Source organism: Brassica rapa, chromosome A03, assembly GCF_000309985.2.
Source record: "Brassica rapa cultivar Chiifu-401-42 chromosome A03, CAAS_Brap_v3.01, whole genome shotgun sequence".
NCBI lineage: Eukaryota > Viridiplantae > Streptophyta > Magnoliopsida > Brassicales > Brassicaceae > Brassica > Brassica rapa.
In genome coordinates this window covers 15,509,121-15,531,854 of record NC_024797.2, presented here as the reverse complement: position 1 = coordinate 15,531,854, position 22,734 = coordinate 15,509,121, and the positions used below count along the sequence as shown (strand labels likewise).

The 22,734-nt window shown below is 37.5% G+C and overlaps 8 protein-coding genes across 13 annotated transcripts; 7 read left to right on the top strand and 1 right to left on the bottom strand.

Annotated features, from left to right (window-relative positions):
- The first annotated feature begins 34 nt into the window (after positions 1-34).
- Positions 35-2,990, top strand: LOC103858985 (receptor-like kinase LIP2). Its single transcript, XM_009136463.3, has 5 exons — positions 35-366; positions 455-618; positions 875-1,064; positions 1,155-1,552; positions 1,633-2,990. The coding sequence occupies exons 1-5, from the start codon at positions 279-281 to the stop codon at positions 2,497-2,499; spliced, it is 1,707 nt and encodes a 568-aa protein (XP_009134711.1). The 5' UTR covers positions 35-278; the 3' UTR covers positions 2,500-2,990.
- A 747-nt stretch (positions 2,991-3,737) lies between these two features.
- On the top strand, positions 3,738-5,154 carry LOC103858984 (tyrosine-protein phosphatase DSP3). 2 transcript variants are annotated; one of them, XM_009136462.2, is made up of 5 exons: positions 3,758-4,098; positions 4,209-4,302; positions 4,384-4,441; positions 4,528-4,571; positions 4,678-5,154. In XM_009136462.2, exons 1-5 carry the CDS (start codon positions 3,941-3,943, stop codon positions 4,939-4,941), a joined length of 618 nt encoding a protein of 205 aa, XP_009134710.1. In that variant the 5' UTR covers positions 3,758-3,940; the 3' UTR covers positions 4,942-5,154. The 2 variants fall into 2 exon arrangements, with proteins under 2 accessions (XP_033142199.1, XP_009134710.1); XM_033286308.1 differs by having other exon boundaries at positions 3,738-4,098; positions 4,209-4,441.
- Positions 5,155-6,048: 894 nt separating this feature from the next.
- On the top strand, positions 6,049-8,340 carry LOC103858983 (isopentenyl-diphosphate Delta-isomerase II, chloroplastic). The gene is made up of 6 exons (XM_009136461.3): positions 6,049-6,320; positions 6,768-6,823; positions 7,212-7,303; positions 7,535-7,637; positions 7,728-7,865; positions 7,942-8,340. Exons 1-6 carry the CDS (start codon positions 6,115-6,117, stop codon positions 8,190-8,192), a joined length of 846 nt encoding a protein of 281 aa, XP_009134709.1. The 5' UTR covers positions 6,049-6,114; the 3' UTR covers positions 8,193-8,340.
- A 25-nt stretch (positions 8,341-8,365) lies between these two features.
- Positions 8,366-10,207, top strand: LOC103858977 (putative 4-hydroxy-4-methyl-2-oxoglutarate aldolase 2). Of its 3 annotated transcripts, none has more exons than XM_009136452.3 (3): positions 8,366-8,614; positions 8,768-8,972; positions 9,779-10,207. In XM_009136452.3, exons 2-3 carry the CDS (start codon positions 8,789-8,791, stop codon positions 10,093-10,095), a joined length of 501 nt encoding a protein of 166 aa, XP_009134700.1. In that variant the 5' UTR covers positions 8,366-8,614; positions 8,768-8,788; the 3' UTR covers positions 10,096-10,207. The 3 variants fall into 3 exon arrangements, with proteins under 3 accessions (XP_009134700.1, XP_009134698.1, XP_009134699.1); XM_009136450.3 differs by having other exon boundaries at positions 8,379-8,614; positions 8,756-8,972; XM_009136451.3 differs by having other exon boundaries at positions 8,391-8,614; positions 8,724-8,972.
- Positions 10,208-10,744: 537 nt separating this feature from the next.
- LOC103858979 (histidine--tRNA ligase, cytoplasmic) lies at positions 10,745-13,886 on the top strand. The gene is made up of 4 exons (XM_009136453.3): positions 10,745-12,088; positions 12,170-12,349; positions 12,436-13,239; positions 13,334-13,886. Exons 1-4 carry the CDS (start codon positions 10,802-10,804, stop codon positions 13,637-13,639), a joined length of 2,577 nt encoding a protein of 858 aa, XP_009134701.1. The 5' UTR covers positions 10,745-10,801; the 3' UTR covers positions 13,640-13,886.
- Positions 13,887-14,320: 434 nt separating this feature from the next.
- LOC103858980 (probable protein phosphatase 2C 33) lies at positions 14,321-17,371 on the top strand. The gene is made up of 6 exons (XM_009136454.3): positions 14,321-14,668; positions 14,765-15,453; positions 15,709-16,104; positions 16,175-16,292; positions 16,373-16,596; positions 16,678-17,371. Exons 2-6 carry the CDS (start codon positions 15,190-15,192, stop codon positions 17,134-17,136), a joined length of 1,461 nt encoding a protein of 486 aa, XP_009134702.1. The 5' UTR covers positions 14,321-14,668; positions 14,765-15,189; the 3' UTR covers positions 17,137-17,371.
- A 245-nt stretch (positions 17,372-17,616) lies between these two features.
- LOC103858981 (tyrosine--tRNA ligase, chloroplastic/mitochondrial) lies at positions 17,617-20,573 on the top strand. Of its 3 annotated transcripts, none has more exons than XM_009136457.3 (2): positions 17,617-18,605; positions 18,920-20,573. In XM_009136457.3, exon 2 carries the CDS (start codon positions 18,969-18,971, stop codon positions 20,469-20,471), a length of 1,503 nt encoding a protein of 500 aa, XP_009134705.2. In that variant the 5' UTR covers positions 17,617-18,605; positions 18,920-18,968; the 3' UTR covers positions 20,472-20,573. The 3 variants fall into 3 exon arrangements, with proteins under 3 accessions (XP_009134705.2, XP_009134706.2, XP_009134703.2); XM_009136458.3 differs by lacking the exon at positions 17,617-18,605 and adding an exon at positions 18,612-18,704; XM_009136455.3 differs by lacking the exon at positions 17,617-18,605 and adding an exon at positions 18,612-18,792.
- Positions 20,479-22,699, bottom strand: LOC103858982 (pentatricopeptide repeat-containing protein At3g02650, mitochondrial). Its single transcript, XM_009136460.3, has one exon. The coding sequence runs from the start codon at positions 22,305-22,307 to the stop codon at positions 20,616-20,618; it is 1,692 nt and encodes a 563-aa protein (XP_009134708.1). The 5' UTR covers positions 22,308-22,699; the 3' UTR covers positions 20,479-20,615.
- Between the last annotated feature and the right edge of the window lie 35 nt (positions 22,700-22,734).

The following is a 22,734-nucleotide window of genomic DNA, read 5'->3' as shown; positions in this document are numbered from 1 at the left end:
ATGGTTCTCCATGTTTTTGGGAGAAGTTAACATTTTGACAGATTGAGAATTAAAAGAATCTAAAATTGTTTTTTCCTTACTTCTCGGAGAAGTCATTCTTCTTCATCGATTTTAGGTGGCTTTGATTTATCTCCCTCTTTTTCTTCTTCTTACTCCTCTCTTTCTCATTTTTTTCGTGTTGTTTCTCTTTTACGTCGGTCCTTCAACCTTCATGAAGGACCCGACCTATCGCTAAATCCTAAGCAAAACAACGTTAAGTTATTTTTATTTGGATCATCATGCACTGCTTCCCTTGTTTTTCTACGCCTAGGAATAAAAAATCTTCAAGTTCCGACGAGGCTAACAACAACGAAGTCAAACTGCATGGTATGCATGTCCTAACGTTGGCTTATTTCTGAGTTACGTGGTTGATACGTTAGGTAATAAAACTTGTTACTTTTTTTTTTGGTTAAAGAGAGGAGACAATCAGATGAAGCAGAGCAATCAGAAGAAACCACGTTGAAGATATTCAGTTTCCGGGAATTAGCAACAGCGACAAAGAATTTCCGGCAAGAATGCTTGTTAGGAGAAGGTGGATTCGGTAGGGTTTACAAAGGAACCCTTAAATCTACTGGCCAGGTTTGATACTGAAAAGTTATAATTGAGAACCATTGAATTCATTCAACCATCCATGATCTTTGTCACGGCCGGTCTTAAAATTTTAAAGATTATAGGAAATCTAGTTTAAAAAGAAAAAAAAATTGGAAGTCTATATTTATGTAAATGATCTTTTAAATTTTGGGAGTCCTAGACCTATATTTCATTTACCTATTCCCAAAACCAGTATAAATAACCATAATTAGTAATAATTTGTGTTGTTTCGGGGAATGTGTAGGTGGTGGCTGTAAAGCAACTAGACAAGCATGGATTGCATGGGAACAAAGAGTTTCAAACTGAGGTCTTGTCATTAGGTCAACTTGATCATCCCAATCTTGTTAAGCTTGTAGGGTATTGCGCCGATGGAGATCAAAGGCTTTTGGTCTATGACTATATCTCTGGAGGTACCCTTGAAGACAATCTTCAAGGTAGATATGTATAGAGAGTTTCTTTTTCAACACGTTTTTAACTTTTTAAAAGAAAAAAAAAACTGAGATTAGGGATGCTTGGTTTTGTAGAGCCAAAACCAGACCGTCAACCGATGGATTGGACAATGAGGATGCAGATAGCATATGGCGCAGCGCAAGGACTTGAATACTTGCACGATAAAGTGGATCCACCAGTGATATACCGTGATTTAAAAGCTTCAAACATTTTGTTGGACGATGACTTGTGTCCCAAGCTTTGTGACTTTGGCCTTCATAAGCTAGGACCAGGGACGGGTGATAAGATGATGGCTTTATCTTCTCGTGTAATGGGAACTTACGGTTACTCCGCGCCTGAGTATACTCGAGGAGGAACTCTCACCACGAAATCAGATGTCTATAGCTTTGGAGTTGTGTTGCTTGAACTCATCACTGGCCGAAAAGCTCTTGATACTACTAAACCTAATGATGAACAAAACTTAGTTTCATGGGTAAATATAAACAAACCATAAAGACAAAGCTTCCTATATTTTTTGTGGTCTTTATGAACTATTATTCCTTTTAATCGCAGGCACAACCGATATTTAGAGATCCAAAGAGATATCCTGATATGGTAGATCCAATATTGAAGAAGAAATTTTCAGAGAGAGGCTTAAACCAAGCAGTTGCAATAGCTTCAATGTGTGTGCAAGAGGAACCAACGGCTCGTCCTTTGATAAGCGATGTAATGGTTGCACTTAGCTTCCTTTCAATGTCAACAGAAGATGGTATTCCCACAGCAGTTCCCATGTTATCCTTCAAGGACAAAAGCATGTCTATAGCCTTGAGCCGGCATGATTCAAATCTTGTGTCTCCTACTCCTGAGGTGGCTACTGAAGATGACAAGTCTAGTACATCATCAGATGAAGAATCATCTGTGGACAATGAAAAGGAGATGGTGAATAAGAAGAAGAAGAAGAAACTTGAGGAGGAAGATAGCTTGACCGAATCTGATGATGGGTCTGATTCTAACTCAGATGATGAACATGAAAAGGACCAAGAGAGTCAACCACCAAAGCCTGTTGATGAGAAGAACCAGGCGCAGAGCTTGAAGATAAAGTATCGATATAGTTGGGAAGACGTGGATATTAATGAGGGGAGGCTAAGCAGTAAAAGCAGCCAAAAATCAAATGATGGAGGAAGCATCTCTTCGGGATATGAGAGCAACAAAGATCATGATGATTTGCCTAAGGAGAAGGAGGAGAAAGAGGAAGATCATACTCATCTTGAGCACATGCAAAGCTCAAAAACTGATGATAGCCAAAGTGTTTACTTTGATGATGATGATGATTCAGGAGATGACAATGAAGAAGTCTCTTTGCATCGTGTAAAATCAGAGGTTGAGGTTGGTTCTTTCGAAGATGACAGTGGAGCTTCTTTGCACCATACTGAATCATAGTTTGAGAGTGATGCTATTGAAGATTGAAACTTTCTTTAGGATTTTTATTCATCCTTTGAAGCTAACGATCAAAGTAATTTTCAAGGGAAAGATTCTCATTTGAAAATTTAATATACATTTTAAAGTTTTTTAACAAGTTTATAACCATATCTCTTTATATATGATGAAGATGGTTTGGATTAATAAACAAACAAACAAACAACATGTGGTATGTATAACTCAAATGATTTGATTGAAAAAACTCATGTTTTTACAATTCTCTTATGTTTTATAGTGTTCTTGAAAAAACAAAACAATAGCCAAAATATATATCTATTTAAGAAAAAATGTATACAGACAAGCATTTAAAAAAATATTGTTTTTATATAAATAGTAAATCAGCAGTTTAGACAGAAACAAGTGTCAGATAACCAAACCCTAAATATAAATCTTATGAATCACCAATCTTAGCTATGACTATAAGCAAGATTAGATTATCCAGAGAAAAAAAAAGGAAATTAGCAGATTCTCAAATTTTGATATACTAAACTGATACAAAAAATTCTTATAAAGTTATAAACATAAATATTTATCATCCTCTATCCTTTGTGAGTAATGAATCATCAATCTTAAACATGACAATACAGATTAGATTATCCAGAATAAAAAGGAAAGAAATAGATTCTCAGTTTAGATATACTAAATTAGATACTGAATAGATACATATAGTTCATATGAACATAAACATTTATTATCCCTTATCCTATTTGTGATTAAGGATATGTCTATGACGATTTTTTCCCTAGTCAAATTGTCAATACTCAACACTTTCAGTCTATAGAAGAAAAATCAAAATGAGACCCACTCAGATTTTTTATTTTTTCACGGTGTGATTCGACGACTAGTTCTGAATTTGATTCGAGTTCGACCACTTTTTAATACTCCCTCTGTTTCAATATAGATGATGTTTTAGGTGCTTGTTTTTGTTTCACAATAGATGATGTTTTCACATATCTAGGTAACTTTAACTTTATCAAAAACTGTGTAACCAATTGTGTTTTTATTATTTTTGTTTATAATTAAATAAATTAGTTTAAAATTATATTTTAATGATTTTATGTTTAGAAAAGATAATTTCTTAATATGTGTGCAAAGTACTAAAACTTCATCTATTATGAAACGGAGGGAGTATGAGAATTTTCTTGCTCTTCGAATAGAAAAATATTACAGAATTGACTTAAAATAAAAGATTCTAAAAGAATAGTCAGCGGTGAGGATCCAACAAAAAGAACAAGATACTACACGTGGCAAGATCCTAGAGATACCAGTGAGGGTCCACCCTAAATCCCCATTTAATCAGAGTCCGCTTTTCAAAGCTCCTCCTATAAAAGGAGAAGCCTTTCTTTCTCTCAAAAATCAATTCTTTGCTCTCTGTTTCTCTCTCTGCTTCTTCTTATCCTCAATGTGTTTGATAATGGAAGCGGCGGAAGATCACGTCGACGGTGGTGTTTTAGCTGCGCCGTCGAATTTCTCGATGGTCGAAGACGGGATTTACCGGTCCGGGTTTCCTAAACCGGAGAATTTCGGTTTTCTCACAACTCTAAATCTTCGTTCCATCATGTAAGAGTTTTTCTCTTGTGGGTTTATTCAATTATACATTTTTAATTGTTTTTATTCGCAAATTGAGCTGATAAAAATCGTTCCTTTTCGTTGTTGATTCACCAAAACAGATATCTTTGTCCTGAGCCATACCCGGAGGAGAATCTCAAGTTTCTTGAGGCTAACAACATTAAGCTTTTCCAATTTGGAATCGAAGGCAAAACTGTGCGTTTTTTTTTCTTGTTGATCTTTGAGTCACTTGTTGATTTTTTTTTTTTAATAACAGAATCGGTTATGATATTGCAGGATCCTCCAACTCTTATGCCAAAAGATACAGTTTTGGATGCTCTCAAAGTCTTAGTTGGTAAGGATTCCAACACTCAGCACTGTCTTTTTTTAGCTGCTGCTGTTTAATGATGTCTTTAATAAATGTTTTGTTTTTCTCTGTAGATGTAAGAAACCATCCTATTCTCATACACTGCAAAGCCGGAAAGGTAATAATAGTATACATCAACCCTTTTTCCTCTTTGGACATTTTTTTATGAGATTAGTTGTTTACAGGACGCTAATGGTTTTGGTGAACTCAATTATTGAATGCAGCATAGGACAGGTTGTTTGGTGGGATGCTTAAGGAAAGTACAGAGCTGGTGTTTATCATCTGTGCTTGAGGAATACCAGAAGAACGCTGGTTTGAAGTGGAGACAAAGGGATTTGAATTTCATTGAGGCGTTTGATACCCTGAGCTTGAGGCAGTGTCTATTGAGCATCATGTATCGTTATCACGGCTATGGCTTCAAGAGGAAAAGGCTTCTCCATGAAGAAGAGAATGTCCAGACGCCGAAACTGCAGGCTGCTAAAGTTTGAAAATAAGAGCTAACCAAGTTAGTCAGGTTTGATTTGTTTTTTTTAAGCATTAGAATTGTACAGAAAGGCTACTCTTCATTAGTGCATGAGAGGTCAATTAGCTCCATGACCACTAATGCCTAAGTTACTTTTTATCTTTTATGTTTAACTTGTCATTGTTGTAGCGATTACCATTATTATTATAATACAATAAAAGATTACTACACTGTGTGACATTTTCGACCACTAGATGTTAGGACATAGGTTGCAAATTAAAAAACAAAACATTAGTGGCTTAGGTTGAAACTTCAACGAACTTCTCAAGCAAAGTAGATGCAAAAGGGTAAGATGTTTAGGTTTTGAAAAGTAGTTATTGAAAGAAGGAAAACAGAGGAGGTAAGGAGTATCGAGTCATCTTCCTTATTAATAGCATGTGCGCTGCAGGACAAGGTTTCTGACTATATATACCACAATGTACTAAGAAAAGTATTCTCTAACTAAAGATAAATTAGAGATTCCACCAATTTGTTTTAGCATTCTTTAACTAAAGAAAGTCATATTCTCTTTTAATCTTTGACGGTGTCTTTACACCTAATCTTACACGTTAATAGAGAAAAACAAGAAGAAAAAGGTGAATGTATACAGAAATTAGTTATTATATAGCTGATTTTGATACCCATTATTAGTCTCTCAACGTGATCGAGTCAGCAAATTAGGACAGATGAATAGTAAGTAGTATATGTTACCACAACTGAGATGATAATCAAATATATAACAAAGCTTGATCAAGAATAAACCACCCAACATTCTCTCTTGCCTTCATGAATAAACACACACATACACTTAACAAGCTCCTTAATCCTAACACACAAAGCCACTTAAACCAAAACGTTTTCTACACTTTAATGTTAAGCAAAAACCTATAAACAGAGAGATTGAATTCACATCACTATCCTGAAACATATGACATTCAAACCTACTATTCAAAGGGTCAGCTTCATGGGAAAAATTGCAGATTAAACCCTCAAAATAACAAAATTTTGCAAATAAACCCTTTTTAAAAGAGGAAACAAATCTTATCCACTTTTGTCTGGGGGGGTTTTATCGGATGCGGAGAGGTATATGGTAATGGTCTGTGGACATAAGTAAAAAACAGGGGAAACGCATCAGTGATCAACCACCACATGCACACCAATGTCTGCTTCTTCTTTATTTAATTTCCCATTGATTCGCCTCAGATCTCTCTCACATCTCCCTCTCTCATCGCTCCGATCCGTTTCCGTTCCCATTTCACAGAGAAAGTTGCCGACTTTTCGAGCTTTCTCCGGTACCGCAATGACGGCAGATGCTAAAGATGCTGGAATGGATGCTGTTCAGAGACGCCTCATGTTTGAGGACGAGTAAGTCTTCTCTGACTAATGGGTTTTGCCAAAAATTGTACCTTTTTTTGTTTTTAAATCGGTTAGTCTCCATTGTTAGGTTGCTGAGAAACAGAATAAAGTGTCGAACTTTGGTTCTGGGAATTTGAGTTTTTTTTTTTAGATTTGTTGACTTCGATTTATTAATAATAATGTCTCATTGTCTTTGTATGAAAGACATGACAGTGTGTTGGGTGGAACACTACTGGTCAGGTTATATGCTATGCTGTTCAGTCTCATGGTTTTGGCCGATAATAACTTATTTATCTTTGTCCCCTTTTATACTAAAATCTAATGATGATATGATGGTTGATCCCATTACTTTGATAGAAGTGTTTCTTTGTTCTCTTGATGCGCATCTACTTTGATCTCTCCAACCTTAATTTTAACGATTCAGTTCTTCATTGTCTGTCTTTTTTTTTTTTGTAGATGCATTCTTGTTGATGAAACTGATCGTGTTGTGGGGCATGACAGCAAATATAATTGTAAGCGAACTTGGTTCTATTCTCATCCTATCTCTTACTATTGTTTTTTTCGTTGAAGTTCACGTGCTTCTTTTAATTTTTCTCCTATAAACTAAACTTAGTTGCATCAAGTGCCACAGGCCTCTGAATTTGTCGAACGAACGTACTATTTTCTTCTGTAGCTAGTAACATTTCTAGTGTATCAAATGTCATAGGCCTCCTCAGTGAATGGACACATTATATGGCCCTCGCTTGTATTGTTGGATATAACAAAAGTTCTGTCTTGTCTTGTTGAACATATAAAATAGAAGGCTACTCGCTTTGTTTTTCTTTGGCTGTTTTGCTTCTTATCTCTCTGTCTATGCCACTATTTTGAGATACTGATGATACCTTATAAAATAATGTGAAGGTCATCTGATGGAGAATATTGAAGCTAAGAATTTGCTTCACAGGGCCTTTAGTGTATTTTTATTCAACTCCAACTATGAGTTGCTTCTCCAGGTATTTTGCTTTACAAATGCATAGACTTGTTACTAGTGTCATATCTTAAATAACCTTTGTGGATAGTAGTAAGCTCAATATATATGGGAGGGTAGATCCTAAGCTCTATTATAAGGTATTTGGTTGCACTGGATGTGGCTATGATGCTCTTGTGATTTTGGGTGGTTGGTGGGTCTTAATAAGCGGGCTCATATGTTATTCTACTGAACTTCCTTCATGTCTTTTAAACAGCAAAGGTCGAAAGCAAAGGTGACTTTCCCTCTGGTGTGGACAAACACTTGTTGCAGCCACCCTCTTTACCGTGAATCTGAGCTTATCGAGGAAAATACACTCGGTTGGTATCTTCTTGGCTAACGATTTAGTATGCAGCAAATGGTAGCTTCACTTGACTACTGATCTCATTGTTTGGTCAATTCTCATTCAGGAGTGAGGAATGCTGCACAGAGAAAGCTTCTTGACGAGCTCGGTATTGTAGCTGAAGATGTACCAGTCGACGAGTTCACCCCCTTGGGACGTATGCTTTACAAGGCTCCTTCTGATGGCAAATGGGGAGAGCACGAACGTAAAATACCATTCCCCTGAGACTCGTCCTGACCTTCATTTGATGGGAACATTGATGTTTCTTTTGTTTATTGCAGTGGACTACTTGCTGTTCATTGTGAGGGATGTTAAGGTCCAACCAAACCCGGATGAAGTAGCGGATATAAAGTATGTGAGCAGGGAAGAGCTGAAGGAGCTGGTGAAGAAAGCAGATGCAGGGGAGGAAGGTTTGAAGTTGTCTCCGTGGTTCAGATTGGTGGTGGATAACTTCTTGATGAAGTGGTGGGATCATGTTGAGAAAGGGACTCTGAGTGAAGCTGTTGACATGAAAACCATCCACAAACTCTGAACTCTTCCCTAAGTTTTTTTTCTCTGTTTTTTAGATATTTTTTTTGGTGATAATAATTGAGAGATGTGATACTTTTAGATATTCCAAGTTTCGTTTTTATTTGGATTTTATGAATTATCTTTTAGTAATCTAAAGTTTGAATTTTACATTGCGTAAAAAGCATAAAGAGAAAGTGAGATAGCAAAGGAAACAGAGTCGAAAACAGAGGAAAGGAAAAGCAAAGATTCCATTTTTTCGATCTTTTTTTACATAAAGTCAATAGTTTATTTTATTGTAATGAAATGACCAAAGCAGGTACTGTTGTTGTATGTGTTTATGACTTTGGTTCTGCTTTTATAAAATCATCACTTCCATCTCTCTGAGGCTCGAGGACACGGACAGACAGAGTTTTATTTTCTTAATCCGAGTTTATTCTATTTCAGGTAAAAGAATGATGAGACTCGATCTAATCTCCCTTTTGTTCTGTCTAGATTCATCGCTTTGTTTGTGTCAGATTAATCTTGATTTGAATTTTGTTTAATATATAACCAGTTCCAAGATTACTTGTATTGATGATCATATAGTTCTGAATCAAGCAAGGTGAGAGAACGAGAGAGATGGCGTTTGTGACCACTGCAGAAGTATGTGACGCGAATCAAGATCTGATCCGTAGTGGCCAGCTCAGAGCTCTGCAACCCTGTTTCCAGATTTACGGTCGTCGTCAAATATTCTCAGGTCCTGTAGTTACCGTCAAAGTGTTTGAAGACAATGGCTTGATCCGTCAGTTTCTTGAAGAGAAAGGTATGTATATTCATTCTTCTTTCTTCTTGCTATATAGATTTCAAAAGACTCAAAAACTTTATTCTTAGAGAGACCTTAAGAGACATGAACTTTCATAGGATCATTGAACATGGTTTAGAGTTTTACATAACTCAGCTCTGGTTCGTTATTTAACAAGCAGCTTCAAATGTTTATTTGCTTGAAACTATGGTTGATGAAGTTTAAGATCATCTATCTGATTCAGTAGTAATGATAGCTCTATACTACTGCTTAGTTTATAGAGAATGAAACTCTGCAACACTACTGCTTTAAGATAAACCAATCTGTCCTGTACTATTCACATCAAGAACTCTTCACAGATGATGATAATCATTTGATATGTTGAGGGAACAAGATGTTAATAATCATAGATACATGGTAGAAACATAGAATTCACTTATAAATACAAACATATTCTATTTTTTTGGTAGGAATACAAACATATTCTATTACCAGAGCATATAATTCCCTTAGGTACAAAACATATGAATTCATTTACAAATACATGAACTCTTTTTAAAACAACATATAATCCTATTTCAAACACACAGAAGCTTATCCTAGTCATAACATAGAAATCTATATCTGAACTTGTTACCTTTTTTGGATATTAGTAATTGTATCAATCCTGGTGTATACCGGATTCTCTAACCATTCTAAATTTCTAGTGAATAGAAATGAGATGACTCTTCCTAAAAAAAGAATCTTTGCTTACAATAAACCAACCTGTTCTCATGTATCTTTCACAGCAAAAGCTCACTGATGTTTTTTGAAACCTTAAAAAACAGGCAATGGAAGAGTCCTTGTGGTGGATGGTGGAGGAAGTCTACGCTGTGCCATACTTGGAGGAAACCCGGTAGTACAAGCTCAGAACAACGGGTGGGCGGGGATCATAGTGAACGGTTGCATCAGAGACGTTGATGAGATCAATGGTTGCGACATTGGAGTGAGAGCTTTAGCTTCTCATCCTATAAAGGCTAGTAAGAAAGGACTTGGTGAACAAAGAGTCCCTCTCAACATAGCAGGCACTAGGATCTGCGATGGCGAGTGGCTTTACGCAGATACTGATGGCATCCTTGTTTCTCATATCGAGTTATCGGTTTAGAAACAAGGACAGAAGAGTTGTGATTTGTTTGAATGTTGAAGGAAGCTTTGTCTGAAAAATTTGATCTTTTTGTCGTTTTGTGGTAATAATAAAGAAAAACGTTTCTCTTTTTCTTCTCTCTTCCCAATCGCTCGTTCAGTTTAAACTGCGTTTCGTTTAGGTTATAAAAACTCCAATTAAAATCTATTAGAGAGCAAAATGTGTACACTGAGAGCTAACTGCAAAGATTGCTGAAGTTGGATTATAAAGTGAAACTCAAATTAAAAATATTATTCTTTTTTATACAAAAATGATATTTTACTCTTTTTAGTATACATGATATTTGCTTAAAATTAAAACATAAATTAAAATATAAAAATATGAATGATAAACTTTGTTAGAAAATAAATAAACCTAACAAAAAGGAATAAATGAATATATATTTTAAATTTTTGGCAATATGTGTGTAAATTGCTTAACATTAATTTTTCAAATCCAAAAAATCATATATCTTATTCTGATAGAGATTATAGAAATATGTCAGAAAATGTAGATAATTTCTATCCATATTTGAGAAAGTATAAGTTTTGTCTATATACAATTTTTACCCTATGTTAATGTAAAAAAATATACAACTTTTACCCGATACAGTAATATAGTCATATTCTCTCACTCTACGAAACCCTAAACAGCGTTTCAATCAATCTCTCGTGGCTTTGCTCTCACAATGGCGGCGGAGAGAACGACGATTACTCTCGGAGGCAAAGGATCTTCCTTTTCCTCTTCCTCCGTCTACAAGATCGCTTCCGGCGTCGCCACCGTACGTATCGACTCTTCCGCGATCGAGAGATTCTCCACCAAACCCCTCCCACTGATCAAAAGAACCTCCTTTGGCATCCCTCAAGGACTAACCACCGAAGAGACTCGAGCTTCCTTGGCCGTGCTCTTGAACAAGCTTCTCTTGTCAAACTCCGGTTCGGTCCGGTCCGCTCTCCCGGTTAAGATACTGGAGATTCTGAACTCAAAGGTCGAGACTTTCGAGCTTTGGGATGAGATCGAAGTGACGGAAGGTGAGAATGTCGTGTTGGAGAAGTCTTGTTCCTCGTTGGTTGGTGTGTGTTCTGTTATAGATCACAAGTCAACGGCTTTGTCGCAGATTGTTGACTCTGTTGCCGCCTTGAGCTGCGAGGCGGCGAAAGGTGATGTCTCCTCGTTTAGTTCGTTGGATTCTGGAGATGGGTTTGGTTATAAAGACGCGATTAGTGTCGCTGGTGATCTCAAGGTTTTGCTTAACGGGTCTAAAGCGGTGGGGAAGGTTGAGGTTGAGGAGGTTTCGAAGATTCCGAGGATTCACGGGAAGTTTAGGGAGGTTGTGAGGGGTGTGCATTCGGATGCTCGCGTTGAGTTGAACTCTGGTGTTAAAGGAGGCAAGACTGGGTCTGGGAACTCTGCGGTTGGTGAGGCTTTGGGGACAACGTTGTTGGGTTTGTGTATGTCGGTTAAGAGCTTGGGGGAGTGTTCGTTTCTTCGAGGTAAGCTGTGTGCTGAGTCCATTGGGGATGAGAGTGTGAGGAAAGTGGTGTTGGAGAAGAGCTTTGTGGAGTATGAGAAGCTGAAGAGTGGTTATAAGTCGGCTCTTGTTGAAGAGGATCAGTGCAGATTTGCGCATAAGTTGAATGAGTGTTTGGGGATTGTGTGGAGAATCGTTGGTTTGGAAGCAGCTGCTGCCTTTTTTGTACTTGGTGGTGGAGACAAGAGCGGAGATGCAGCAGACAAAGAGGAGGCGAAGAGCGATAAGAAGAAGAAGAAGAATGATAAGAAAGCTGTTTTGGGGAAGGGGACAAGCGTGGTTATCCAGTTTATAAAAGAGAGATTGGTGAGTGATGGTGGTGACCAGGTGGAGCAAATCTTGAGTCTTTATAATCCTGAGAGTGACTGTTTTGATTATCTGTTGGCTAAAGTGAAAGAGATTGTAGAAAGTAATGAAAACAGGAGACTTCCCAAGCTTCCAAAGGTAAAGTTTTGAGATCTCACCATCAATATATTAGTCCTTTGAGTCTTTACATTATTTCTCATTTGTTTGATTATGTGATAGGGTACTAGAGATTTCGCTAAAGAGCAAATGATAGTCAGAGAAAAAGCATTCTTAATCATACAAAACGTTTTCAAGAAACATGGCGCAACCGCACTTGACACTCCTGTTTTTGAGCTGAGAGAGACACTTATGGGGAAGTATGGAGAAGACTCAAAGCTGATCTACGACATTGCTGATCAGGTTTAAACTCCATCTCTGAATATCTGTTTTGTGGATAATAATAATGATTAAAATGCATGCTCATGTGTTTGGTTATTTGATTGCAGGGTGGAGAGTTATGCTCTTTAAGATATGATCTAACAGTTCCATTTGCACGGTATGTGGCTATGAATGGTATCGCATCATTCAAAAGATACCAAATAGCAAAGGTGTACAGAAGAGACAATCCATCTAAAGGGAGGTACAGAGAGTTCTATCAGTGTGATTTCGATATCGCTGGCTTGTCTGAACCAATGGGACCTGATTTCGAAGTTGTCAAGATTCTTACCGAGCTTCTTGATAAGCTGGAGATTGGAGACTATGTGGTGAAACTGAATCATAGAAAGTTGCTTGATGGGATGCTGGAGATTTGCGGAGTACCAGCTGAGAAATTCAGAACCATCTGTTCGAGTATCGACAAGTTAGACAAGCAAACATTCGAGCAAGTGAAGAAGGAGATGGTTGAGGAGAAGGGTTTGTCTCCAGAGATTGCAGACAGAATTGGCGGATTCGTCAAAGAGAAAGGAGCTCCCATGGAGCTATTAACTAAACTGAGACAAGAAGGGAGCGAGTTTTTAGCCAACAGCTCGTCAAAAGAAGCTCTTGATGAGCTGAGTATCATGTTTGAAGCTCTCGAGAGGTCAAAGTGCAGTCACAGGATAGTCTTTGATCTAAGTCTAGCGAGAGGTCTTGATTACTACACGGGTGTCATCTTTGAAGCCGTTTGTATAGGAGCTGAGGTTGGATCAATTGCTGCTGGTGGAAGGTATGATAACCTTATAGGAATGTTTGGATCAAAGCAAGTACCTGCGGTTGGTATGAGCCTGGGGATTGAGCGAGTGTTTAACATAATGGAAGAACAGCAAAAACAGGTAACTTGCTTCCCAAGTCTCTTATGCCTTTTTTGTTATTTACCCTAAAATTCAAAAGTAATGAACTTTGTTTTTGTTTTTGGTATGAATTGAGGCTGTTCGAGCTACGGAGACTCAGGTATTGGTTAGTGTGATGGAGGATAACAAGCTTGGAGAAGCTGCGGAGCTGGCTAGTATGCTGTGGGAAGCTGACATCAATGCAGAGTATCTAGTGACGAAGAGGCAAACAAAGCATTTTGATCGTGCAAAGAGTTCAGGGATCCCTTGGATGGTGGTTGTGGGCAAGAATGAGCTCAGCGGAGGTGTTGTGACGTTGAAGAAGGTGGTGGAGGGAAGTAAAGAGGAGGTTAAGGATGTTCCTAGAGACAGTTTCGTTGCAGAATTGTTGAAGCGTCTCTGAGCTGGAAGAGATCAAAGTTAGACACACTCGCTGGCTCTCGTGTTTTGTATTGAGTTTTTTTTTAAATGATAGACTATTATCGACCCTACCTAGACTCTTGATCCAAATCAAGAAACCTTTTAAACTTAAAATCTTTGATTTGATCCAAAATGAGATCGATTATCTGATTTGAGATTGGACTCGAGATGAGATTGAGACTGATAAGAGTAGAAAATGAACACAAACACATGTTTGTCTTCATTCAAAATGTTGATCTGCAGATCTGCTGAATGTGAAAGAAGTTGATACGTGTTGGAATCTATGCCTCGTTACCGACATGTGGATCCAGTTTTTTTGTACTCATCACCATGTGTGTATTGACTTATGGGTTCCACGGAAAGTACTATTCTGTTCTGTCACTTTGATTTTTATAATATCTAAATCCAACAGATTTTCCAATAAAGTTAACTACAAACATTACCATCTCTATTAACCCTATTTAATCAAAAAAAGAAATACTTAAAATGACATTTTTTTTTCACAACATACATTATTAATTATTATACAGCAAATCAAATAAACATAATAAACTTTTAAATATAAAACCAAACATTATTTCTCGTTTTGTAAGGATTTTTATTAAATTTCACAACAATTATTATGATAAATCTTATTTTGGTGGATGTCAGAAAACTATTATTGTGTAAGAAGAAAACGTATCATCCAACCCCATGTTAATTTTGTACCAGCCTGAAAAAACAATATTAATAAAAACCATTTATATTTTTTAAAAAATAGCCGAAAACAAAATAAAATTCATCATCAGAAACAAAAGTCTCTGTCTCCATTGTTGTTTCTCTGTCTCTTCTCTCTCTTTACGAAGAAAGTAGAGAGAGAGCAGAAGAAGAAGAAGAAGAAAGAACGGGTTTGTAGTTGTTGGTTGCGTTTCTTTCTCTCAGTTGCTTATTTTTCTGTTTCTCGGTTTAACTTTTACCCGGTTCAATCTGATTCTGAGATCCTCCTACGTTTTGATTGATCTGTCCTCTCCTGGTGAATGTCTTTTCAGCTCGAATTCCATTAATTTTTTTTCGCTTATTTTTAGGTGTTAATTTTTTTCAGTCATTTTCTTCTTTTCATTGGTTGCAGACAAAGAAGAAAACAGAGTGAGAGATAGAGAAAGGGTTTTGATGTTTCTCGTGTTTGTAGTCTCTTTCTCAATCACTGTTTGATGCATTCTCATGTTATAAATAAACAAACATCTATTCAAACCTTTTGTGAGTGTGTGTGTTTGGTGCCAATAGGAAAAAAATATATATACGTTGATCTCTCTTCCTTTTTGGAGTTTTTTTTAATTTGTAAGAAGAACTATATTCATCATTAGTATTCTTGCATAAAAGTAGCTGGAACTAAAGTAGGAGGTATATATGTTTGTTCTTGTAGTATTCATTCGCTCTTTGTGGTGATCATTGGGGTCTAAAGCTTTCAATCTTTACTCGCTGGAGGACCGTGTGTGTGACTTTACAACGATAGCTGGTCTGGAGTGCCTTATTAATATAATCAGGGCCCTGAGAATGGGGTCCTGTTTATCTGCAGAGAGCATGAGTCCTACTACACCGGGCTCTCCTTGCTCTCCTGGCTTTGGTGTGAAGAAAAGAAAAAACTCTAAGAAGAGACTTGGTTCCAGGAACTCCTCCTTTAATCGCATGAGAGATGATGATGATCCGTCGTCTACGGTTCCGGGTCGGATATTCTTGAATGGATCAAGTGAGGTTGCTTGTATCTTCACTCAACAAGGCAAGAAAGGGCCTAATCAAGATGCCATGGTTGTTTGGGAGGTTAGTTAGAAACAACAATAAGTCTTTGTTTTGGTTCTTATGTGTTGTTCTGTTGTTTCTCCACTGCTTTGATCTAACTAGTAAATGATTTAGAATCTTGATTCTCTTTTTTATTTTTATTTTTTTTGCTTAAAAGAATCTTGATTCTTACATCAAATTATTAAAGCTGGTTTGCAATTAATCTGGTAGGTAGGCTCTGTTGTGCTTAGAGTCTATGCAAATGATTCTGATTGATTCAAAATATTTTGTGTGCAGAACTTTGGTTCAAGGAAAGATACAATCTTCTGTGGAGTGTTTGATGGGCATGGTCCATATGGTCATATGGTTGCAAAGAGTGTCAGAGATAGTCTCCCTCTCAAATTAAGTGCTTATTGGGAACCTAAAGTACCAGTTGAAGCTTCTCCAAAGCCCATCACCACCGTTAACAACTCTGAAGACGCTGCTGCGGTTTCTTTTGTATCTGCTGAGGAAGAACCTAGTCGATCTATTAACATGGAGGAGGAGAACATGGAAGAGTCACATTCTGAATTGTTTCAAACTCTAAAAGAGGCGTTTCTCAAGGCTTATAAAGTTGTGGACAGAGAACTTATATTCAATGGCAGCGTTGACTGTTTCTGTAGTGGGACAACGGCTGTGACTTTGATCAAACAGGTATTGTCTCGGCTTGTTGTGTTTAAAGTGCTTAGGGGGTCTTCATTATATATCCTATGCTCTATCGTAGGGTGAGTATCTCGTTGTTGGAAACGTTGGGGACTCTAGAGCTGTGATGGGGACAAGAGACGGTGAAAATGGTCTTGTTGCTGTTCAACTAACTGTGGATCTCAAGCCAAATCTCCCAGGTTTGAATGATTAATAAGTCCTTATCATGGATGCATGATGGATCCTTCTATTTAATTGCCCTTTGATTGGTTTTTGGCAGCTGAGGAAGAGAGAATAAAAAAGTGCCGTGGACGTGTGTTTGCTCTCAAAGATGAACCTGAAGTTTGTAGAGTTTGGCTGCCAAACTGTGACTCACCTGGACTTGCCATGGCACGTGCTTTCGGTGACTTTTGTCTGAAAAACTTCGGTCTAATCTCCGTCCCTGATGTATCATTCCGTAGAGTAACCCAAAAAGATGAGTTTATAGTGTTGGCTTCAGATGGGGTAATCTCGAGTCACATTTTATCCTCTCTGTGCAATTTTTTGTTGTTGTTCATATGTGTAATGTTATGTTACGTGTTATAGATATGGGATGTACTCTCAAACGAAGAGGTAGTGGGGATTGTAGCTGCAGCACCATCACGTTCCTCTGCGGCAAGAGCTGTAGTTGAGTCTGCTGTTAGAGCTTGGAGATATAAGTACCCGACCTCCAAAGTCGATGACTGTGCTGCGGTTTGCTTGTATCTAGACTCGAACAACACAAACGCCATATCTACTACAGCTTCTTCCATCTCCAAACTGGCAGATGAAGAGCTAGAAACCCCGTCTGAGAATGATGATGAATCAGGACTAAGCGGTCTAGGCCGTTCGAGTAGTGTCAGGACGAGTAAAGAGATTGCTCTTGATGAAAGTGAAGCTGAAAGGCTGATAAAAGAAGAAGAGGATAATATGGATACAGAGCATGGAACAGAGTATTCTGCACTAGAAGGTGTTGCAAGAGTTAATACACTTTTGAACTTGCCAAGATTTGTGCCTGGAAAGTGAAAAGAAAGAAGAAGAGTTTGAAGTGAAGAAAGAGATATAATCAAATAAAATCCAGGAGAGATTGTCTTTTTTTTTTCTCACGTTTCTACATTGATCTCTAACGATCAAATTAATTGACAAAAGAATTTTTTTTTTTTTGTGCAAACATGTTCTCCATTAATTAAACTTGAAGAACCCTACAATAGTTCAGAGCTTTTACAGCTCCATTAGCATTATAAACTGCTAATTTTGCTGGCTAAACAAGAGCTTAAAGTACTTGAGATAAATAAACCACATAACTTCAATTGCCAAGCTTCATGAAGAATTCTGTAAGAGCAATGTGATTGTTGAACGAGATTTGTAGCATCACAAATGCATAAGAATGTGTCTTTTCATCTTAAAAATTGTATCTGTAATGTTAAAATGTTTAAAGAAATTATTGCAACAGTTAGTGAATATAATTTTTAGTGAACCAATGCAATCAGCTGTTAGTGATATAGTATTTGATGATAAACCATAGAAATTTTTGGTGTTAACCTTTACAACCATTAGATAATCTCTTCAATGTTTCGTTATCAACCATTGAAACATTTACTGATCTATATAACTCACAATCAAAAAATTACAACAATCACAAAAAGACTAAAAATGTAGAGATTCATTGTTAAACGATTTTCAAATATCTTTGAAGAAACACATATAAACATGAGATCTTTATTTGATATTTTTGTATCTTAGTTTTGAAAATTGGATTGAGGAATGATACAATTCTTGAGTATTTATATTTCAATACCACATCGACTTTAAAACAATATTTATTGATCCAGCAAAAGTCATCATGATTTCAAAAAGGTAAATCATATAATTTATCATTTATTTTATTTAATGACTGTTAATTTGATTTAATAAGTGTTGGTGTTAACAAAGATGTTTCAAAGATTCTAAATAAGTTACCAATCAAATTAGTTGAATATATTGTAAATTATTCTGAATACATAAAATGATAATTCTATTTTTAAAGATAATTATGATATTTAATATAGTATACATGAAAATAACAGTGACAATGAAATCAAAAACAATGTCCTGAGTGAAAATTTTGTTAGTTAAGAAATTATTTTTACTATAAAAATATTGTCACTAATAAATTATTCGATAATTATTTTCAGTAAAAATATATATAATATATGTAATTATCACTTTTTTTCATTTTGAATATTTTTTTATTGATACAGTTTGTGGTTACTTTATATTTACTTATATTATACATTTCAATGTTCTTGGAAAATCTATAGATATATTTTTTCCTTATTTTAGTTTACGCACGGTTTCTTCACCAGTTATTTTAATAAGATTTTAAATTTCCGGTTTTCTATGTCTGAAGTTTAAACCGGAGACTTTTCCGGTTTGCCATGTAAATCTCAAATAATCTGAAGCATTTTGGTCTGTGTGGCAAAGCAAAAAGGTCGAAAACGAAGTCCATTTTCCCAGTAAGCTCTTTCACTTCTTTCACGCTCAAAGTTTGATTCTTTTATCCATTTTTAGTTGTGTTCTCTAGTCTTTGCTTGAAGTTCTTGAAATGCATTAAGGTCTTAGATGCAATAATTCCTCTGAAAATTTACAATTTTTTTGGAGATTGAACTATCTGTTCCTGGGTTTATTGTCAATGCACATAAGGTGTTTGTTAAATTGCCTGCCTGCCTGAGAATTTTGGATTTGGAAATCAGTTTTTTTCCTTTAATTAGGCTTTTAATTGAATTGGTTTGTTTAACATTTCAGCTGATTTTTTTTTTCTTCTATTTAGTTCTACCAGCTTCTCTACTGAAGAAAGGTCACGGCAATATAGTAAACTTATGGCATATGCAACAGGAGTGACCCTTGCTTCAAGGACTATCTTCCCTTTTTGTTCCAGAACCTTGTTACCTCGCTTGCGTGTGGTTTCTATGCTTGAATCATCCTCCCCCTCCACTTTCTTCAAAAGGGTCCAAGTTCATCAGCTTTTCTCCACTTCTACAGCTCCTCTCTTCTCCTCTGTTAAGTGTTCTACTTCCTCTCTTGAGACAGCTGCTTCACGCCCAAATGTAGTTACTATACTCGAAGAAAGAGGACTCCTGGAGTCAATAACAAGCGAGAATCTCAGGTCTGCTTGTTCTGATCCCAACGTAGCTCCTCTAAAAGTCTACTGCGGGTTTGATCCAACTGCTGAGAGTTTACACTTGGGTAACCTCCTTGGTATCATTGTCCTTTCTTGGTTTCAAAGATGTGGACACCAAGCCGTTGGTTTGATCGGTGGTGCCACTGGACGCGTTGGTGACCCGTCTGGCAAAAGCCTAGAGAGACCTGAGCTTGACGCCCTTACATTGGAGAAAAACATAACCGGGATTAAAAACATCCTCGTCAAGATTCTTGGTGGCAATGCTAGCTCTTATGTGATTTTCAATAACTATGACTGGTGGAAAGATATGACGATGCTAGACTTTCTGAAAAACGTTGGTCGGTTTGCTAGAGTTGGACCAATGATGGCGAAGGAGAGTGTGAAGAAGAGGCTAGAATCAGAGCAAGGTATGAGCTACACAGAGTTCAGTTATCAGTTACTGCAAGGGTATGACTTTGTTCACTTGTTGGACAAGGAAGGGGTTAATGTTCAGATAGGTGGTAGTGATCAGTGGGGTAACATCACAGCTGGAACTGACTTGATCCGTAAGATTCTCCAAACCGAAGAAGCTGCTTACGGGCTAACGTTCCCTCTCCTACTGAAAAACGATGGGACAAAATTTGGAAAGTCAGAAGATGGAGCCATCTGGCTATCTCCTTCAATGTTATCGCCTTATAAGTTCTATCAGTACTTCTTCTCAGTTCCAGACGTTGATGTGATACGCTTCTTGAAGACTCTAACCTTTCTGAGTTTGGATGAGATCAAGACGTTGGAAGATGAGATGAGGAAGCCTGGGTATGTCCCTAACACCGTGCAGATGAAGCTCGCTGAAGAAGTAACCAGATTTGTACATGGTGAAGAGGGTTTGAAGGAAGCAATGAAAGCAACAGAGGCTTTAAGACCAGGAGCTGAGACAAAGCTTGATTGGAACTTGATTGAGAGAATTGCAGAGGATATACCGACTTGCTCACTGCCTGTTGATAGAGTCGCTGGTGTTTCGATTGTGGATGTGTCTGTTTCTGCAGGGTTGTTTGAGAGCAAGTCTGCAGCTAGGAGGATGTTGAAGCAAGGTGGAGTTTATATGAACAATGAGAGAGTTGATGATGAGAATAAGAGAGTTGAAGAGGGAGACATTGTTGAAGGGAAAGGTCTTGTTCTCTCTTCAGGCAAGAAGAACAAAGTAGTCATCAGAATTTCCTAATTTTTTTTAACAAAAATGATGTATTATTGATTACGTTTTCACCAGTTTATGGATACAAAACCTTTGGGGTTTCAAACCAACAAAAATAACATTCAAAAGCTATTCCAGATTGATAGAACAAATGCAAAATAAAGGTATTGAGTTCTATGCTGCAGCAAGTAGATTAACATCTTCAGATTGCATCTCTTTAACTGCTGTTATTAGCCCCTGAGTAATGGCATTGAGGTGCAAGCCCTTCTGCTTCATCTCCTCAAACAACATCTGTGCCTTTTCCCAATCCAATGCTTTGAGGCAGAACGATTGAATCAGCTTACTATACTCATCAGCACTAGGCTTCACTCCAAAACTCTCCATTTCATTCAAAAGGTTCAAAGCTTCATCATACTCTTCAATCTTGCAGTACCCTCGGATGAGTGTGTGATACGTCACGGTACTAAGCTTCTTATGTTTCTTTTTCGCTTCTGTTAACATCTCTTGAGCTTCTTTCATCATCCCTCCTTTAGCATACCCGCTGATGATAACGGTGTATGTGTATACGTCTGGTTTCAAACCTCTACTCTCCATCAACCTCAAAACCTCTTTGGCTTCATCGAGATCTCCACTTCTCGAACAAGCGTGGACAATCAGATTGAAAACCGCATTCCCAGGAGCAGGCCCTTTCGAGATCATATCCAATAGCAAAAGTTTAGCGTCTTTAACATTCTTCATCCTGCATAAACTATGGATCACATCAGAGAACGGTTTGATCCCATGTCGCCTAGCTTCTCCAGATAGATCACTCAACATCTCCTGAGCAAACGCAACAGTCCCATCGTTCTTGCAAAGCGCACTTATCAGAGTAGCAACAGATCTAGAAGGCAGCAACTTCTCTTTCCCTTTTGCTAATTCGTAAACCGAATAAGCCTCTTCAGCCTTCCCTTCCTTACAAAACCAAGTGATGATGTTACCAACCTGATCTCCTCCCTCGGGTAACACACCACTCTTGAGCATCTTCTCGCACACAGCCCCTGCCCACTCCATAAACGACCGCTTACAAAGCGCCTCCAACGTCACGTAATAAGTTTTCTCATTCGGAGTAAACCCAAACTCTTCTGTTTTACTAAACACATCGAAAGCAGCTTTGGACTTGCCGAGCTTACCAAACAAAGCTATCAACTCATTCATTATCTCCAGATTCAATACACTCTCATTCTCACCAATCTCTTTAACCAAATCCCACAAAGCATAAGCGTTCAATCTACGTCCCTCGACAGATATTGCAACAAGGAGAGATTCCACAAGCGATGTGGTGACAGTGATGTCACCTTTCTTAATTGCCCACTTCAGAAACTTAATCAAGTTCTTACCTGAGATTCCTGGAGAGGACTCAAACACTTTGACGACAAGGTCTGAGTTTAGATCGACGTCGAGCGTCTTCAGACTAAACTCCAAAGACTCCTCTTCACTTCGTAACAGAGATAGCAAAGATTCAAACTTTTCCTCGTCAAATTGAGTCACTTCCTCAGATTGAGCTTCCTCGGCTTCTGCAACGGATCCACCTTCAGAAGCTTCAATTGTAGCGATCTCAGCACCATTTACATAAAAATCATGACTTTTGGAAAACCCAGAATCGGAAGCAGTTGATTCTTCGTGGGTAAGCTCTGCGGCTGATGAAAATGGGTTGTCTTCAGTAGGGGTCGAGGAGAAGAGCCTGAGGTTTCGGGGGGAAGCATTTTCGGAGGATGAGAATCTGGGAAGGGTTGTTAGCGAAGGAGCATGGGTCTTCTTCGTCGAGATTCGAGTAAAGGCGAGACAACGAGAGGCATTTTGGGATCGACATAAGACGGATCTCCACATTGCTTCTTTCTCTCACAGCGACTATCTTCAGCTGCAGTTTCTGATTCTAAACCCCAAAAACCCTTTTCTCTCTCTCTCGCTCAATGTCTATTTTTATACATTTTGAGGATATAGTTGGAAGGAATATAAAAGTGGAGCACTAGTGTTGCAAAACAAATAGTTTTTTCTTTCTAACTTCAAATTAACCAAATTTCTATAAAAAGAAATCTTATGTTTTAAAAGCAAAACAAAGATTTTGAATCTTGTTCCCGTAGTTGTGAAAAATGCAATATCGGATTGATTCAAATAATATAGGATCATTCTAATTGTTCATGGGTGATACTAGATCCCGATATTGTAAGTATGATAAAATTTTTGTAAGATTATAATTTCGTTATCACGAAATGGTGAATGAAAGTTAAAGTTGAGCCCAAAAAAAAAACAAAAT

Bases quoted from the DNA above. Each gene is read 5' to 3' on its own strand.
- LOC103858982 (XM_009136460.3), bottom strand. From the start codon at position 22,307: ATGTGGAGATCCGTCTTATGTCGATCCCAAAATGCCTCTCGTTGTCTC.
- LOC103858979 (XM_009136453.3), top strand. From the start codon at position 10,802: ATGGCGGCGGAGAGAACGACGATTACTCTCGGAGGCAAAGGATCTTCC. The intron at 12,089-12,169 runs GTAAAGTTTTGA...ATTATGTGATAG, and splicing joins GACTTCCCAAGCTTCCAAAG to GGTACTAGAGATTTCGCTAA. The intron at 13,240-13,333 runs GTAACTTGCTTC...GTATGAATTGAG, and splicing joins TGGAAGAACAGCAAAAACAG to GCTGTTCGAGCTACGGAGAC.
- LOC103858984 (XM_033286308.1), top strand. From the start codon at position 3,941: ATGTGTTTGATAATGGAAGCGGCGGAAGATCACGTCGACGGTGGTGTT. The intron at 4,442-4,527 runs GTAAGGATTCCA...TTTTCTCTGTAG, and splicing joins TGCTCTCAAAGTCTTAGTTG to ATGTAAGAAACCATCCTATT. The intron at 4,572-4,677 runs GTAATAATAGTA...TATTGAATGCAG, and splicing joins TACACTGCAAAGCCGGAAAG to CATAGGACAGGTTGTTTGGT.
- LOC103858977 (XM_009136452.3), top strand. From the start codon at position 8,789: ATGGCGTTTGTGACCACTGCAGAAGTATGTGACGCGAATCAAGATCTG. The intron at 8,973-9,778 runs GTATGTATATTC...CTTAAAAAACAG, and splicing joins TCAGTTTCTTGAAGAGAAAG to GCAATGGAAGAGTCCTTGTG.
- LOC103858983 (XM_009136461.3), top strand. From the start codon at position 6,115: ATGTCTGCTTCTTCTTTATTTAATTTCCCATTGATTCGCCTCAGATCT. The intron at 6,824-7,211 runs GTAAGCGAACTT...AATAATGTGAAG, and splicing joins GCATGACAGCAAATATAATT to GTCATCTGATGGAGAATATT. The intron at 7,638-7,727 runs GTTGGTATCTTC...ATTCTCATTCAG, and splicing joins TATCGAGGAAAATACACTCG to GAGTGAGGAATGCTGCACAG.
- LOC103858985 (XM_009136463.3), top strand. From the start codon at position 279: ATGCACTGCTTCCCTTGTTTTTCTACGCCTAGGAATAAAAAATCTTCA. The intron at 1,065-1,154 runs GTAGATATGTAT...TTGGTTTTGTAG, and splicing joins CCTTGAAGACAATCTTCAAG to AGCCAAAACCAGACCGTCAA. The intron at 1,553-1,632 runs GTAAATATAAAC...TTTTAATCGCAG, and splicing joins AACAAAACTTAGTTTCATGG to GCACAACCGATATTTAGAGA.
- LOC103858980 (XM_009136454.3), top strand. From the start codon at position 15,190: ATGGGGTCCTGTTTATCTGCAGAGAGCATGAGTCCTACTACACCGGGC. The intron at 16,293-16,372 runs GTTTGAATGATT...GGTTTTTGGCAG, and splicing joins TCTCAAGCCAAATCTCCCAG to CTGAGGAAGAGAGAATAAAA. The intron at 16,597-16,677 runs GTAATCTCGAGT...TACGTGTTATAG, and splicing joins TAGTGTTGGCTTCAGATGGG to ATATGGGATGTACTCTCAAA.